The 17,757-nt window shown below is 52.0% G+C and overlaps 1 protein-coding gene across 2 annotated transcripts in view; it reads left to right on the top strand.

Moving 5' to 3' along the window:
• Ssh1 (slingshot protein phosphatase 1) overlaps positions 1-16,232 on the top strand; it is a 54,727-nt gene extending 38,495 nt beyond the window's left edge. For both annotated transcript variants that reach the window (XM_069994660.1, XM_069994661.1), the window contains 4 exons: positions 879-1,025; positions 2,563-2,763; positions 5,247-5,796; positions 9,977-16,232. In XM_069994660.1, the coding sequence (XP_069850761.1) occupies positions 879-1,025; positions 2,563-2,763; positions 5,247-5,796; positions 9,977-11,212 (2,134 nt within the window). In that variant the 3' untranslated portion in view covers positions 11,213-16,232. The remainder of the gene's footprint in view (positions 1-878; positions 1,026-2,562; positions 2,764-5,246; positions 5,797-9,976) is intronic.
• Positions 16,233-17,757: the final 1,525 nt, after the last annotated feature.

Below are 17,757 nucleotides of genomic sequence, written 5' to 3'. Positions count from 1 at the left end.
TAAGATAACATTCTCATTTCTGCCTTGCCATAGCTGGGATTACTATTACAGGTAGTTGTTGTAAGTTTTGGAACTTTAGAAATGTAGTTAAATAACAAATACGTTTGCTTTTCAGGGTTAACAGTGTTTCAGACTAAATTTTCTTTTCCTTTTTCTCGCCCTTCCTTCTTGCTTTTTTTTTTTTTTCAATGTGATGGTACTGAGACTTGAACTCAGGGCCTGGACTCTGTCCTTGAACTTTTTTTTTTTTTTTTGGTCTGTCATGGGGCTTTAACTCTGGGCCTGGGCACTGTCCCTCAGCTCTTCAGCTCAAGGCTAGCACTCTACCACTTGAGCCGCAACACCACTTCCGGCTTTTTCTGTTTATAATGGTGCCGAGGAATCAAACCCAGGGCCTCATGCATGTGAGGCAAGCGTTCTACCACTGAGCCACCTTCTCAGCCCCTGTCCTGGAACTTTTTAAAAGTTAATACTCCACCACTTGAGCCACAGCTCCACTTCTGGCTTTTTTGGGATTGTTAATTGGAGATGAGAGTCTCACAGACTTTCCTGCCTGGGCTGGCTTTGTACCTCAGTCTCCTGAGTAGGATTACAGGCATGAGCCACCAGCACCCAGAACCGTTTTCTTTATTAAAAGGTTTTTTAAAATAGATTTTTGTGTAAGAGTCACATGTGGGATGTGTGTGTGTGTGTGTGTAAATATTCATTTTTATCACCTGTAGGCAATATAAAAAAATTACTGTCCAGTAAAAACAGAATCTTAACCTTTATTTGTATGTATTTAAATTGTCTTTCTCTGCCAGTTTTTTGTTACTTTGTTTTTTTATAGCTCCTCATTCTGAGTCTCCAGATTTGTTTTTGCTTTGTTTCCATTGCAGGGTTGACTACATTTTAAATGTTACTAGAGAAATAGACAATTTTTTCCCCGGCTTATTTGCATACCACAACATCCGAGTGTATGATGAGGAGACCACAGACCTGCTTGCCCACTGGAACGAGGCGTACCATTTCATAAACAAAGCCAAGTAAGTGGGCAGCGAGCAGGGCTCAGCCAGAGGCTGGGCAGGCAGAGGTGCAGGGTAGGCCAGGGCTCAGGAGCTGGCTGGATGGAGGAAACATTGCCATCTGCTGACCTTTGGTTTTAGCTGCAAGACCCAGGCACCAGAGTGGAAGTTGGGTCTTCTCCAGGTGGGGTCCTGATGGGCTTCTCTCCCAGCTGCCTTGATAATGGCACGAAAGCATCATGAGCAACACTGACTCCAGGCAAAGGCTCCATGCCAGGGGCCCCTGGGGGCTCCCTCCAGTGGGGGGGAAGTTCTCTGGGTCAGGGAAGAGCCGACACTTTCTGGCTTAGATCTCTTGGATCTGGCCTTAGATTTCTTAGATCTCTTGCTCCCCAGAATAGAGGCTGCTTTCTCCCCCTCAAGTTAGTTCCATCCTCCTGTTCCTGAACAGTCCACCTCTTACTGAGGTCCAGGGTGGTGACATAGTTAACCCTGAGTTAAGAAACATCCTCCTCCTCCTCTGTACTGCTCCAGCCTAAAGATGCAGGTGTGCCCTTGCCAAACCCCAGGGACACACTCAGGGCTCCCTGGATGGAGACTGTGGCAGAAGGAATTGTAGACCTGGGGTACAGAGAGCTGGAACCCAGTCCTACTGGGTGGGTCTCCCTCGCATGAAAATCAAGGTTCACAGGTACAGCCCTTCCCAGCATGACATTCCTTTTTTTTTTGGCGGGGGGGAGGTCAGTTGTGGAGCTTGAACTCAGGGCCTGGGCACTGTCTCTGAGCTCTTTTTGCTCAAGGCTAGCACTCTACCAAATTGAGCCATAGCACCACTTCTGGTTTTCTGGTGGTTCACTGGAGATAAGAGTTTCATGGACTTTCCTGCCTGGGCTGGCTTTGAACCACGATCCTCAAATCTCAGCCTCCTGAGTACAGATACGAGCCACCAGCACCCAGCTTATGCATTCCCTCTCATCAGGAGCAGGACTTAGAGAGATGCTGTCCCCACCCTGGCTGGGAATATGGCTACATCAGCCATGCCTGGGCCTGGCCCTGCCTCCCTACAAGTCACAATCAGCCCCATCTTCCTCCCTGAGTCTGGACTGTGCTGTCCACTCTCGCCCTGGCTAGCCCCACACTGCTCATTCCCCATGGCCCAGCTTTGCTGACCTCGTTTCCTCAGCCAGCACCTCCATCTGCAGAGACAGTTGGGGGAAGCCTTTGCTGAGGCCCCTCAAGCAGCTCCTGGCTCCCCAGGAAGGTTTGTGGGTGGCCTCACCTGTCCCAGGGCTGGACTGGCTCCCAGTTTGTCCCTAAGGACTGTGCACTTGAGCTCTGCCAAGTGAGGCCCTGCCCGGTCAAGGCAGGTTTCTCATGCTCTCTGTGGTGTGCTGATCTGCCTCTCAGCAGCGCTGTTTCCTTTGCAGGCTGGTTGAATGAGCCCCAGAAATGGAGGACTTGAGAGGGCTTGGGCTGTGAGATAATTTGAGGGTTTGGAAACCTCCGGTGGCAGAGCCTGCGTGATGAACATGTCTAATCCCTGCTCCCCTCCCTGCAGGAGGAACCATTCCAAGTGCCTGGTCCATTGCAAAATGGGCGTCAGCCGATCTGCATCCACGGTCATTGCCTACGCCATGAAGGAATTCGGCTGGCCCCTGGAGAAAGCGTATAACTATGTGAAGCAGAAGCGGAGCGTCACCCGGCCCAACGCCGGCTTTATGAGGCAGCTGTCTGAGTATGAAGGCATCTTGGATGCCAGGTGGGTGCTGGCCTTGGGAGAGGGGGGCGGGCAGGCAGAGCCTAGCCAGCCAGGTTGACAGTGGCTTCTGAAGCTAAAAGTGTAGGAAGTGAGCTAGTTTGAGAAAAACATCTACTATTTGGGTTTCAATTTGTAGTTTCCGGGAGGAATCCATTTGAGTTTGTTGGCACACTGAAAGCTTCAGGGAAGGAGCCTGACCCCTTCACTGAGGCAGCTTGCTACCCAGTATGTGCTGTGGGTACACACCCCTCCCATTTGCTCTCTCCCAGCCATCAGGTGCCACCAGGGATGTGCTGGCAGTCTCTCTAAACCCTCCTCCCCTCTCCTGTACTCTCCTGAATGTCAGCTCTGCAGGCACTGTGAGAAGCATTATGGCGGTCCCTCCAGAGCCCCAAGGAAAGCCGCTGCATGGCCCAGCCTTTCGCCTGGGGTGTGTACCAGGATTCTAGGGTTTATTTTACATAGCAGCAACCCTTGAAAGCAGCCCAAAGGTGGCCACAGATGGATGGATGGATAAATAATGGGAGACACACACACAATGGAACTTTTCCCTGCCATAAGAAGGAAGAGAATTATAGTCCGGCCAGGTAGTGTATGCCTGTAGTCTCCGCGCCGTGGGAGTCTTGAGGTGGCAGGATCGCTTGAGTCCAGGAACTCAAGGCCAGTCTGGTCCACATAGTAGACTACATGTCAACAAAAGGAAGGAAGGAAATCTGTCACTTGCTATACCATGAATGAACCTTAGGGTATTGTGCTAAGTGAAAAAAGCCAGTGGCACTAAAGGCATAGAATAGCTCTGCATTTATTTGAAGGCCTTGAATAGTCAGACTTAAAGAGACAGAAAGTAGGGCAGTGTTGCCAGAGGCCAGGGGAAAGGAGAGTTAGTGTTTAATGGGACCTGGAGCTCTAGCAAGATGGAAGCCGCTATGGAAGCAGATGGTGGTGATGGGTGAACATTATAAATGTTCACTGCAGAGCTGTGCACTTGAAATGATCAAGTATGTGTACTTAACCACTCTTACATTCTATTAACCACCAAAAAAAGGGAAGTGGAGGCAAAGAGCTCAGGGACAGCACTCAGGCCAGGAGTTCAAGCCTCACAACCACCACCACCAACAAAAATCTATAAGTCCTCAATAAATGTAGGTGCTAAAATCTGTGACTTTATTCTTGAAAGGGTCTTTCTGCTTCAGTCTCTCCTCTTTATGAGGACGAAGAAGGAGCTGGCGCTGTCTGCCTCACAGCCAATGGACAGCAGGAGGGAGATAGATGCACAGGCCAGTCAGTGATGGCCTTGGTAGCAGAGAGAGCTCAGTGAGGGGGCCCTGAGGTTTTCTGCCTACTTCAGGTGGTGGGGGCGGGGCCCCTGCGTGACTGATAGCCCAGGCTGTCCACACAGAAGCCAAGAGCTCAGGGCTCGCTCTCTTCCTCCCTCTTACCTTCCCTCAGTCTGTGTGAGTGGCGGCCTTCCGGATTCTTTCTGCCTTGTGTTGGAAAGAAGCCAGAAGTGAAGTCCATCAGCTTCTTGGCCAAGTTTGGGAAAGCAGGCGTGTTCTGGCAGAGTTGAACAGTCCAGAGAACTGCTCAGGGCATCTCTGGACTCCTTCACTGTTAGTCAGTGAAGAGCAGCTGGACTGGTCCCCAGGCAGGGCTAGGAGAGGAGAAAGAAGGGGAAGGGAGGAAGGAGGAGGAAGACTCAGCTGGTCACTCACCATATTCACTGCAGCTGAATTGGGTCTGCAGGCTGGGCATGGGGCTGCACAAGATTGACCTTGCATTGTGGCTCTCAGAGTACCCCATGGTCAGGATGCTTTCTCTCCCTGGAGCCTCTTAGCGTACACTGCGCTGTGGTTACTTATCTTCTCCCTCCCACACCATGCCAACACTTTTCCTGTGAGGCCTGTGGAAGTGTCTTTATTTCATTACATATACGTCTGTCTGTCTACCTGTCTTCCTCCCTCTCTCCCCCCCTTTCTTGCATAGTTCAGTAGAGGAGCACTAATTAGCCTAGGAATCACAAGGCCCTAGGATTCCATCCTCAGCACTAGAAAACAAAGCAAAACAAAATCTAAATGATGTGTACTAAGGTATTTAAAACTGATCCATAATCTCTGGCCTAAACAAATAGCAATTTTCTAGGCTCTTCCCAAATGTATTTATGCACATTGTGTTTCCATTACATTAGTGTGTAGATTTCACTACAGTTGAGTTGGAGAACAGACAAACACTGAGCAAGGGATATCAGTGTGTGCCAAGTGTGCGCAGTTAGATAGAGCCAAACTCCTGGGCACAGGTGACAGTCAGAACTCCCTCCACACATCTGCCTCACTGTCTCCACATTGGAAAAGTTACACAGCGTCTTGTGGGAGCCTTGATGATTTAGGTCCCAGGTATATTCCTGGGAGCCCAGCACCCTCACCAGGGCCCTGGGTCCTAGGGTGCAATCCTTCTGACACCCCTTCCTCTACCCTTCCTCCCCACAGCAAACAGCGGCACAACAAGCTGTGGCGCCAGCAGACGGACAGCAGCCTCCAGCCACCTGTGGAAGACCCCACGGAGCCCAGCGACTTCTTGCCTGAGAGCCTGGATGATGCCCCAGACACCCAGCTGCTCTGCCTACACGATGCCACCCAGCCCGGGCTTCCAGGAGGCCAGACCCCAGGAGGGCCCTCTCTCCCCTACTCATTCCGGAGACTCTCTGATCCCCACAATGGTGCAGGCAGCTTAGTCCACCTAGAAGATCTTGAGAGGGATGCTATGTTGGATGAGGCAGCCCAGCCAGCGGAGGCGCCCAAGCAGGCCCCGCAACCCCAGGAAGAAACTGGGCTCTGCAACAAGGACGTGAAGAAGAGACTGGAGTTCAGGAGCCCCGAAGCCCACAGCGCCTTGCAGCAGATGGAGGACATGGACCCGGAGGAGAGCCCCAGGGTGGGGAGGTGGGGGCGGCCTGCTGCCCCGCCTGCGAGGAGCCCACTCAACCGGGAAAACCTAAACAATAACAACAGCAAGAGGAGCTGTCCTGATGACTTTGAGGTAAGCCGGAGTGGGGAGATGCCCGCTCCACAGAGCAGCCCCCCGCCCTCCCCGCTACCTTCCATGGTTCACATCTCAGCCACCTGCGAGTTTACAGAGTTGGGGGGGGGGGACTGGGGCTGGCCAACTAGGAAGGTATGTGTACCTATCTAGGAGATGAGGGTCAGGAGGGAATAACTGGACCCCAAGAGCCATCTACCCCTCATACCCCTTATTTGTATCTTGGGTAAAATTTCCAGCTCATTTCTTTCCCTTCCTCCCTCCCTCCCTCCCTTTCTCCCTCCCTTCTTTCCTTCCTTCCTTTTCTCCCTCTCCATCTCCCTGAACTTTTGTGCTCAAAGCTAGTAGGCCACAGCTCCACTCCTAGCTTTTTGGTGGTTAACTGGAGATAAGAGTCTCATGGAATCCCAGCCTGTGACTGCTGATCTCAGCCTCCTGAGTAGCTAGATTATAGGTGCCTGGCTTCTTTTTTATGTATAAAGTCTAAAGCATGCAACTCATCACCAGGTTCACCTCTCATCAGTATATGGATGACACCCTCCCCTCCCCCCCCCCCCCCCCCCCCCAGTGCTCCACTGTGTGGTCACAGTGCCATGTCAGCCTTTGGGAAAGCAGCAATAGTTCCTCCATCCTTAGTATCTGGTCTTCTGGTTCCCTGTCCCTTGAAGCTATTGGTTGGAGTGAGTGGTGTATAGCAAGGCCAAGCCTTAACCTCATTCTTACTCAGAAAATCAGCCACCTGTCTCAGAACTGGCCCAGGGGCTGGGGCTGGTTTTGTGTGGGGCTGGCTCTCTGGAGGGTGGAGGGTAGTCTTGGGTATTGCCTCTGCTCTGGCTTCCCAAGGCATGGGGCTAGGAGCTAGCTTCATGCTCCCTGGCATTCCCTGCCCACCTCACAGGCAGCTGGGGTTCATTCTCATGTGAGAGCAGAAAGGACACGGAGGTGGAGAGCCAGCTTGTCTAACACAAGTCCCAGCACAAAGTGTGCTCCTGTGCACACCCCAAGCCATCCAGTGCATTGCAGGTGGGAGAAGCCATGCTTGTGGATTCCTCCACTTCTCACCACGCCTCAGAAAGCAGATTCCCCCAAAGACATGCTGCAGAACCGCTTCATCCCGGAGTGGTGCCCTGACTGGTTCCAGTGGCCTGACCGAGCCACTGCATGGTGACCAGGGGAGGGGCTGGCATAGGACTTGGGCTCCTTCACCCACCAGCATTCAGTCAGGTTCCTGGCAGCAGCAGAACAGGACCTAGCGACAAGCATCCGTCAGCGTGTCCCAGTCCCGTTATTCACCATGGTGTCAGGATGGCACAGGGCTGGGCTTCCCATCAGATCACCCTGCACACTCACAGTTGGATGGGGTAGCTGGAGGGCAAACGTGAGGACGTGACAATGGTGACATCATGCAGCCGGCACAGGGAGTGCTGACAGATCAGCCGTGGCAGTGACTAGCTCAGCGAGGCTGAGAAGGACTGCCATGCAGAGCCTCCTGGGTGGAGAGAGCTTGGCGGGAGAGGGAGGTGACAAGTCACGCCGGCAGGACAAGACTGCCAGCTGAGATTCTGCCACGACGGGCAAGGATATGCAGCTCACCCCTCTGTCTTACAGCCCTGTTGCCCCATGGCCTGGTCAGCCCCTGCTTGTCCAAGAGGTTTCTGCTGAGGCACCCATTGCACTGAGTAGCCTTGCTCTGGGGAGGCTCCGCTCAGCCCACCCACCCTAGCACTTCACACAGCTTCCAGATCCCTCCACATTGTGAGCCCCAGGGCTGTGTCTTGCTCACAGACCATGCCCAGTTGAGATCTTGGCATGGAACAGCACTCCCTAAATGAATGAAGGCATTCACTCCTGCCTGTGTGCCCCGGGCTCTGTAAGGTGCACTCATACCTCAACTGTGCCAGATCTCAGCCCAGGTTCGAGAAGAAATTAACTTGTAGACGCTTTGGTTAAAGTCTCAGGCAAGCTTCTAGGTCAAGAAAGCTGGTCCAGCCAAGCACCAGTGGCTCTCACCTGTAATCCTGCTTACTCAAGGAAGCTGTGATCTGAGGATCTGAGACTTGAAGCCAGCCTGAGCAGGAAAGTCTGTGAAACTCTTCTTTTTTTTTTTTTTTTTTTTTTGCCGGTTATGGGGCCTAAACTCTGGGCCTGGGCACTGTCCCTCAGCTCTTCAGCTCAAGGCTAGTGCTCTACCACTTGAGCCATAGCACCACTTCCGGATTTTTTTGCTTATGTGGTACTGAGGAATCGAACTCAGGGCCTCACACATGCAAGGCAAGCACTCTACCACTGAGCTACCTTCCCAGCTGTGAAACTCTTATCTCTAATAAACTACTCAGAAAAAGCCAGAATTGGCGCTGGAGCTCAAGTAGTGGAGTGCTAGCCTTGAACACGGAGAGGCTCAGAAACAGAGCCCAAGCACTGAATTTAAGCCTCAAGACTGACAACAGAAGCCAGGCGCTGGTGGCTCCCACCTATAGTCCTAGCTACTCAGAAGGCCGAGATCCTTGGATCTCAGTTCAAAGGCAGCCTGAGCAGAAAAGGCCGTGAAACTATTATCTCCAATAAACCACTCAGAAAACCTGAAGTGGTGCTGTGGCTCTAATGGTAGAGTGCTTAGCCTTGAGCTGAGGAGCTGAGGGACAGCACCTAGGCCCAGAGTTCAAGCCCCAAGACCGACAAAAAAAAAATGACAACAAGAGGGCTGGGAAGGTGGCTCAGTGGTAGAGCGCTTGCCTTGCATGCATGGGGCCCTGGGTTCTATTCCTCAGTACCACATAAGCAGAAAAAGCCAGAAGTGGTAGTGGCTCAAGTGGTAGAGTGCTAGCCTTGAGCTGAAGAGCTGAGGGACAGCTCCCAGGCCCAGAGTTTAGGCCCAAGACCACCACCAGCAAAAAAAAAAAAAAAACACAAGAAGAAAAAGAAAAGCTGATCCCAGGGTTCCTGACAAAGAGAAGCCCATCCCTGCTGCCATGCACCTGTGTCTGCTCCACAGGCTCAGAGGTGGAGCCCAGTATTCTTTGGGCTTCTCTTTTTTTTTTTTTTTTTTTTTTGGGTCCAGTCGTGGGGCCTGAACTCTGGGCCTGAGCGCTGTCCCTCAGCTCTTCAGCTCAAGGCGAGCGCTCTACCACTTGAGCCACAGCGCCACTTCTGGCTTTTTTCTTTTTGCTTATGTGGTGCTGAGGAATCGAACCCAGGGCCTCTGGCATGCAAGGCATGCGCTCTACCACTAAGCCACCTTCCCAGCCTCTGGGCTTCTCTTTTGTTGGGCCACCTTGACTTATGACCTTGGAGAACTTGGATGCACTGGATGGCATTACTTTGGTTATGGCTCCACTCATGGGGAAGGGGGCCTGGAGGGAGGGGCTCATGAGAAGCCTCCATAGTTCTTAACCTGGGAATTCTTGACCCAGCTCCAGCATCTCATTGCCACCATAGCACAGAGTCGGCCCCTGGCTGCCCGTGTGTTTCTTGTCTCTATCTCAGCCCCCTTCTGTTGGCCTATGATGGGGCAAGGGCTGACCTGGCTAGCAGGGGGACAAGAAGTGGAGGCTCACATTCCGTCCACACAGACCCCCCCAGGAACCAGAAGTCCATGATAGAAACTGGCGTAAAACCTACCTCCGCCCAACCTCCATCTGGGCCTGTAGGCGCCCGATGCGGGTCGGGGAGAGCTGTCAGCCGCCTGTGGCAGCAACCATGCTTCCAGAGCCACGCGGTGCTCCTGCCACACAGCAAGGACTGTGCACACACACCTCCCCCACTCCCCAAGTGCAAATTCTCTCTGCTGGGGAGAGGGGAGGGCGTTTTCAATGTTTGTCAGAACATCCTCTGATTCCTTTTTCCAGAACCACTGGCTGCAGGGTGGTAACCTGCTTTCCAGGTGAGATCAGGGCCTGGAAAGGCTCACCCTGTGCTTGTGCCAGGGGGCTGAGAAGACAGGGCCTGCGAGGCTCTACCTAACCGTACTGGCCATGGCCGGGGCCCGCCCTGGGCCTAGGGTCAGTTTTGGCATCTCAAGTACTCTCTGACCTCACTTCCTCGTGATCTAATGGGTTCCAGAGGTCTGAGGGATTCATGAGCCACATGGGCAGCCTCCCCACGCCCCGCCACTGCTGCCCGCCTTGCCCTCTGCTTCCCGGCTCAGCGTTGCCCTGTCTCACCGTGTTCCGTCCCTTTGCAGCACGATGCTATGTTTGGGATCCTTAACAAAGTGAAGCCTTCCTACAAACCCTGTGCGGACTGCATGTACCCTACAGCCGGCGGGGCTCCTGAGGCCCTCCGGGAGCCACGCGAGGACCCCAGCGCTCCCGCCATCTGCACCCAGCCAGCTTTCCTGCCCCACGTCACTTCTTCCCCTGTGGCCCACGCGTCCAGCAGGTCTCAAGCCCTGGACAAACCAGCTTCTGGCCCAGCTGACACTTCCCCATTCCTACCACCAGCAGGCTCCAAGAGGCGGGAGAGCAGTGACTCTGGGGCTGCCCCAGAGCTGTCAGCTGGCCTTCCAGAGCCTTCTAGAGAGACCCCAAAAGTCCTGCCAAAGTCCCTTCTGTTGAAGAATTTTCACTGTGATAAGAGTCCTCCCTGCATGGAGGTTGTAAAGGAAGAGATGTCCCCCAGGAGAGACCCGAGAGCAGCTAAGGACCTGAGGCTCCTGTTCACCAGCGAGTCTGAGAGACCCACGAGCAACAGCTACCTGACGCAGCACCAGGAGTCCATCGTTCAGCTGCAGAAGGCAGGCCTGGTCCGCAAGCACACCAAACAGCTAGAGAAGCTGAAGAGCCTGCCCGCAGACGCCGCCACGGCGGCCCGCAGGGACAGCGCAGCCAGCAGACTGGAGGCCAGCATCCCCGAGGGCCAGGAGCTGGCTGCCGGGCAGGAGCCGGGGCCCCCTGCTCTGCCGGGCGATGACAAACCAGAGGCCGCTCCACCGCCATCCGAAGGAGCCTCCCTCAAGAGTCCTGCTTGCTTCCTCTCCCGCCTCGATCACACCAGTAACTTCACAAAAGACTTCCTGAAGACCATCTGCTACACCCCTACCTCCTCCTCCATGAGCTCCAACCTGACCCGGAGTTCGAGCAGCGACAGCATCCACAGCGTCCGTGGGAAGCCCGGCCTGGTGAAACAGCGGACGCAGGAGATCGAGACCCGGCTGCGGCTGGCGGGCCTGACCGTGTCATCCCCGCTGAAACGCTCCCACTCTCTTGCCAAGCTTGGAAGCCTCAACTTCTCCACGGAAGACCTGTCCAGTGAGGCTGATGTGTCCACCATTGCCGACTCCCAGGATGCCAAGTGGAGCGAGTCTTCCTTCCTCCAGGAACCCCAGTCTACTCTGAGGAACCCAGCCGCAGCCTCTAAACCATCAGGGAAATCCGCCCCAGAACACTTGAAAAGCCCCTCGCAGATGAGCAAAACCTGACCCACCTTTTGCTTCCATGGACCTAGGATTCCCTCCCTTTGTCTCATTGTGGATTCCAAGCCGCCCCTTACATCTTGATTTGTCTCAGACAACGGGAGTCATCCAGTCTCTCCCCCTCTCCCCTCCCTCTTGCCATAAAGAAGAAACGAAATAAAAATAACATACAGCACAAGAAGGGAGACTGGGCATGGCCTGGAAATCCAGACACCGTCAGCCAGGGACACGGGACTGCGATCCCCACGCTCCTGGCTTTGAGGAGATGATATCTGCGCCCATGTTCCTTAGCCCAGTCAGCCTTGTGGGAAAGCCCTTGGATGGCAATAAGTCCTACCTCTATTCTTGCTGTGCTTTTTGTTTTGAAAATAGGATCATGACCAAGACTCATTCCCAGGAGTAATAATGCTGTGTCACAAAGGATTTTTCCAAGAGCAGAAGGATTTAGGGGGTGTTTTTTTTTTTAATTCCTCATGATTGGCACCCCAGAGTGGTCTAGACTTCACTGGTCCACACCAGGTACTTACTAGATAAAACTGTCAGATAAAGACATCTAGTTAGCACTGTTGAGCTCGCTCTGTACTGAGTGGTGATCAACTGTGTGGTCAGAGTCCTTTGTCTTGGCTCTGTGATTGTGGTTGAGTGGTGAACATTCAGTTAGCATCGAGGTCAAGTGGGAGAAATGTGGGCCATGTTGTCGCTAGCAGTGGTGTCACATACATCGCCTCCGGTCAGGTGGGGAAGGGCCCCAAAGCATTGTTGGGCTGCAATCCATTACTAACTTGGGACATGGCTGCAGTTAGGTTTCAGGGGAACTCAAGCATCTGGCAGGTCTAGGATGCAGAACATCCTGCTAGGATAGGATGCCTGGTCCTCAGCCTTGTCAGGTCCTATCTACTCATTTCGGGGTCTGAGACTGTTGAAAAACTTCCCAGATGTTTACAGGTGTCCCTTCCTGCCAGATAATACTCCTTCCTATTCTCCCAGCCACAGTGATAAGTGGAGGGTGCTGGGTCTTGAGCCTCTGTTCAGCGTAGCACCTTTAAACATCAGATGGTTTCAGTGTAGCAGGTAGTCCTAGGTGCTGGGTTCAAATCAAAGGGCTCATCTGTCAGCAAGACAAAATGCTAACATATTTTAAGACAGATAAACAGTACAGTAGAAAGGCAGAAGTGCCTGATTCAGGGTTCACCAAACTGTATGTACAGCCCTGAGGGCTAAGAATGGTTTGTTTGTGTGTGTGTGTGTGTGTGTCTGTGTGTCTGTGTGTCTGTGTGTGTCTGTGTGTGTCTGTGTGTGTCTGTGTGTGTCTGTGTCTGTGTGTGTCTGTGTTGTGTGTGTGCTGGTCCTGAGGCTTGAACTAAGGGCCTGGGCATCGTTTCTGAGCTTTTGTGCTAAAGGTAGCACTCTACAACACTTTTTTGGTAGTTAATTGGAGGTAAGAGTCTCATGGACTTTCCTGCCCAGGCTGGCTTCGAACTGTGATCCTCAGAATTCAGCCTCCTGAGTAGCTGGGATTACAGGCTTGAGCCACCAGTGCCTGCCCAGTTTTACATTTTTAAGGAATTATAAAAATAAGTGGAGTGTGGTGGTTCATGCCTGTAATTCCAGCGCTCGGCAGGCAGAGGCAGGAGGATTACCAATTCCATGCCAGCCTGGGCTGTGTACCAAGACCTGCTCCAAAAAAGTAAACTTAAAAGAAAAAGTTAAAATGATCATGTGTCCTGCAGAGCTTTAGATATTTACTGTTGGCCAGTGCCAGGTTTATGTGATGACACTGGGCTGCCTGTGGCCCTGTAGGAAGAAACAACTCATGGGAAGGCCTTTTCTGCCTCAGGCCAGACCCTGGCCCCCTCCCACCCCAGGCCTTTCCAGCTCACACCCTCTCAGCCCCTTGTTCAGAATGGAATTGTCTGTCTTGTTTGTCCAGTCTATGTCCCATCATCTGGGAGTATTCCAGCTTGTGCCCAGCACCATCTTGTGTCAGCTGTATCAGCTCAGTGATACCAGAAACGCCCCCAAAGCCTGCCACATCTGACCACGGGAATGGGCTGCCACCTCTCCTTGTCAGAATGGAGCCCCAAAATAGCTGCCTGGAAGAGCACCAGGGCTGGATGGACAAGCATGGAGCCAGTTCTTACTTCAGCTAATGGGAAGAGTTTTGGCAAATTCCCTTGTCAGCAGGAACTTTTTCTTCCTGGTATGATTTTTTTTTTTTTTGAGTGGGGGGTGGTTAGGGAAGCTTATTTTATAAGGATTTGTTTTCTTATTAGCAGTAAATGTAATCACTTTAACAGGTGATTATGCTCTTGTTCCAAAACCCTATGGGTTTTCTTCCCCTTTCCCTCAGCCAACAAAAGCATATTAAAGGAAAAAAAAAAGCAAGTTCAATATGTTTTGCCAAATTCACTTTCACATAGTAGATCAATTTTTGTGTCAAAATAATCCTGAGACTTGGTGATGATAGGCTTACGTTGGTGTTTTAATTAAGTCTGTGTAGGAGAGTGGTGTATTTTTGAAAACTTTACTTTTGAAAGCCATCATTTTCCTTTTCCTATTGAAGAGTGGGGGTGGGAGGATTCCACACCCGCAGGGATTGTTGGCTCTGGCAGTTTACCCGTTCCTCCTCTAGAAGCTCAGTATATATATCAAACAACACCCAAACAGACCAACGGCTCCAGCCCCATCATCACATGGTTTTACACCATTCTAGCCTAGAGAAAAGGGTGGAGATTTTTCTCAAGACTCAAACCAGTTGCCTCTAAACATATAGTATCTGGTTCTTAAAGTTACACTAACAAAACAAAGGCATTCCACCAGACTGGGGGCACCCTGGCAGTGACTGCCCCATACTGGTCTCAGAACAAGCTGGCTGTGTAAGCTAGGCCAACACTTGGCCACTGCTTCGCACATCATCTTAGGTGATGGGGAGATTGCAAGCGTCAGTGGCACCAGACAGCAGCAGGCAGAGGACGAAGGCAGGAGTTAGGCTTGTGCAAGTCATTGGTTTCTGTGTTCATTACAGCCTTTGTTGAATTAAGACAACAATTCTGATTAACCTGATACTCTGGATTTTCGGTTTTTTCCTCCTTCCATCCCACCTGAATTCATACAGTGTGCCAAAAGTTAGCCTGCCTCTTGTGCATGGTAGAGAAAAGCAGGTTTGTCAAGCATAGGGGGATGGTGGTCTCAGTGAGAAAGCAAGCAAGCCAGAGAGCCACGCGGACTTGCATTGCTTTCCCCTGCATACATGTCAGGGTCTTCCAGCATTGTCCCTGTGAACTAAGAACAGGATTCTTCTTCTCCCCATTCCCTGTTTCCTGTCCGCCGTGCAGAGACCCCTGCCAACTTCCGGGCTGCCACATAGCTCACCACTGGGTAACAGGCCCTTCTCTGGCACCATGTTGCTGAGACATTCAGGTGCCTGCAGCTGGCCCAGCCCTGTACATCCCTCACTGCCTTCCCCAATCAGTCCACAAGTGCAGTCCCCAGATGAGCCCAGAGGACTGGGCTAAGGCTGGCTAGGTCTCTAGGGAACCCCTGTTCCTCTCCACTCTCGTCCCAGGGCCTATCCTCAAAAGTTGAACCTCTTCCCTGCTTCCCTGGGGCCATTTCTCCCCAACAGGAGCAGGTACTCCATCATCTAGTGGAGATACTAAAGAGCCTGGCCCAAGGCTCCCAAGGATAGAGAATGGCTTCCCCAAGGCCAGAATGTCTTAGTGCCAGAATTCACTTCCTCATCCCTGCTGGTTGGCCGGCCATCAAGAAGGGCTCCTCACAAAACCCTGTGAGGGCATCCAGCTCACTTGGGCAAGAGAGCCAGGCAGATTCAAGAGACAGCACGGCAGCATCTGGCCAGCATAGCACATTCACAGCTGCATGTGTCCTCGTCCCCAGCTTCCAACTACAAAATGGACCAAGCGAAGCTCAGTGACACCCCCCACATTCAGCCCCCTCTGCAGTTGAGTACCTAGTGGAGAGGCCACTGCCCACATCTGTGTGCCCATCTGTCTTTCCGTGTGTGCATCACAACCATATATGGCTTGAGACAAATAATGGTGCATCGTTTTTCTCGTCCACATGCTGTGTCACCCAGGCCACCATGGAATCTTCTGTTCCCATCTGCACTGATGCTGCCCAGTGCCACCTTGTTCTTATTTGGCAGCCTGTCAAAAGTCCCTCTTTCAAACAACAGTCTGTGTAGCAGACTTCCCTCCTGCCCACCCACCCGGCCTCTGCTGCCCTCACTATCTATCGGCCTTGTTACATGAGGAGAAGCTGCTTCCTACACTGTAATTATTGTTTTACAATTGAGTGCCTTAATAATAGTTTATAAATACTATGTATTTATGCAGAACTCTTTGTAAGTTTTCATCTTTTGTGACTGGGTACATGGTCCTGTCTTGGTGGTTGGCGTTAGGCTTTGAGCTGGTCCTCCCTGGGACTCAGGTTTATTCTGCTATGCAGTTTGACATTTTGTGTTCACGACTACTCCTCAGAGCCTGCTAGAAACAGTGCCGAGTTCCTGCAGGCCAGGCGGGCATTGGCCAGGGTGGTGCTGCCTATGGTGGCCAGTGAAGGAACATAGTTTGGTTTGCCAGGTAGCTGCGGACTGGTGCAGCCTGGCACCTGCTAAAACACAGCCCCCACCTCCCCAGCCCCGGAATGTACTCCTGTTTGATTGAGCTTTTATTACCATCATGGCCATCTGGTTCCTCTCTCAGTGTCCTGGGCTCTCTTACAGTAAACTGTAGGTACAGTCAACCCCACCCCTGCTCAGAGCTCCACCAGAGTTTTGTTGGGTTTTGAGACGCTGCCGATGGATTCCTGTGTGTTACATTACAATATCAATGATTTTTTAATTGCTTTTCCTTCTTTTTTTTATATTACGTATTTAAAAGGCAGTATCTTTTGTACTGTGAACTGGCAGTAGAAGATGCATAATGCACTTTTTTTTTTTTACTTCTGTTGGTATGTACTGTGTAGTCTGTATTTCTTGTGATGAAAATAAACCTTTTATAAATGCCTGATGACTATGAATACGTGCAAAAGAAACTGCCCTGCCCGATGCTGGTGGCTCACGCCTGTCACCCTAGCTACTCAGGAGGCTGAGATCTGAGGATCACGGTTCAAAGCCAGAAAGACAGGAAAGTCCATGAGACTCTTATCTCCATTGAACCACCAGAAAACTGGGAGTAGCGTTGTGGCTCAAATGGTAGAGCGCTTGCCTTGAGCTGAAGAGCTGAAGGACAGCGTCCAGGCCCAGAGTTCAAGCCTCACGACCGACCAAAAAAAAAAAGAAACTGCCCTGAGTCCTCGATGAGACATCTGGTCCTCATCCCCCACCAGCTGCATCAGGGGCAGTTCTGAGTAGCTGCTCTGCTCAAACACCTGGACAAGGCCACCCAAAGAGCCTGGAAGAGACACCAGCCATCCCATCCACTCCCCCCACCCCCGCCCAGGACCAGTCTCCAGCTTCCCATCACTGAGTGAAAATACCTGAGAAAGCCAACTTAAAAAGCCAGGCACCAGTGGTTCACGCCTGTAATCCTAACTACTCAGAAAGCTGAGATCTGAGGATCGCAGTTCAAAGCCAGCTCAGGCAGAAAAGTCTCCGTGAGACTCCTATCTCCAATTAACCACTCAAAAACCGGAAGTGGCTCAAGTGGCAGAGCACTAACCTTGAACATAAAGAGGCTCAGGGACAGTGCCTAGGCCTTGAGTTCAAGCCCCACAACTGACAAAAAATAAAGAGGAAAGGCTTGTCAGCTCACATTCTCAAACTTCCATCCATATGGCTTGGAGGCTGTGGTGAGGAAAGAGCATCGTGGCAGAAGGGTGGGGTGGAAAACTATTCACCTCCTGTTGGCCAGAAAGCAAAAGACAGGAAAGGAGCAGAGTGGGCCCCACTCTTCCCTTCCAGGGCCCCACCAAGAGTTTCTCCACCTCCCAACAGTACCTCCTGCTGGGGACGGAGCCTTCAGTACCTGAGCCCTAACACTTGTTGACTCAGGAAGGAAGATAGGCTGGCTGCTGCCCAGAGCCTTCCAGCCTTGCAGTTGTGGGAAAGGAGCAGGTGTCTCCTCCCCCCCGCCCCCCCCCCCCCCCGTGGGCACCACATATACCATGACGGAGACCAAGGCTCAAGCCAATGACTGTGGGTAGGCTGGACACAGGATTTGGGGAGCACCGCCTGCCTCATGCGCATAAGTGGGACCCTAAAGTCCAGTGGCTGCAGACCCAGTTCCAACTTGTGTCTCAGCTGGACTCCTGAGAGACTGATAGATAAACCAGAATGTAAATTCATTACCTTGTAATAATTACAACAGTCGAGTGACTGAATTAAAAAAACAAAAACAAAAAAAAAAACCATTCCTAACAGGACACCATTGACTCACACCTGTAATTCTAACTACTCAGGAGGCTGAATTCCAGAGGATCATAGTTCAAGGTCAGCTGTGGTGGGGGAGGGGTGTCTATCTTCAAAATAACCAGCAAAAAAAAGAAAAACGAGCATAGCTCAAGTGGTAGAATGCCAACAGCAAATGTGA

Source organism: Dipodomys merriami, unplaced genomic scaffold, assembly GCF_024711535.1.
Source record: "Dipodomys merriami isolate MVZ:Mamm:240054 unplaced genomic scaffold, mDipMer1.0.p SCAF_45, whole genome shotgun sequence".
NCBI lineage: Eukaryota > Metazoa > Chordata > Mammalia > Rodentia > Heteromyidae > Dipodomys > Dipodomys merriami.
The sequence above is the reverse complement of the archived record's forward strand: the minus strand, read 5'-3'. Positions and strand labels throughout refer to the sequence as shown.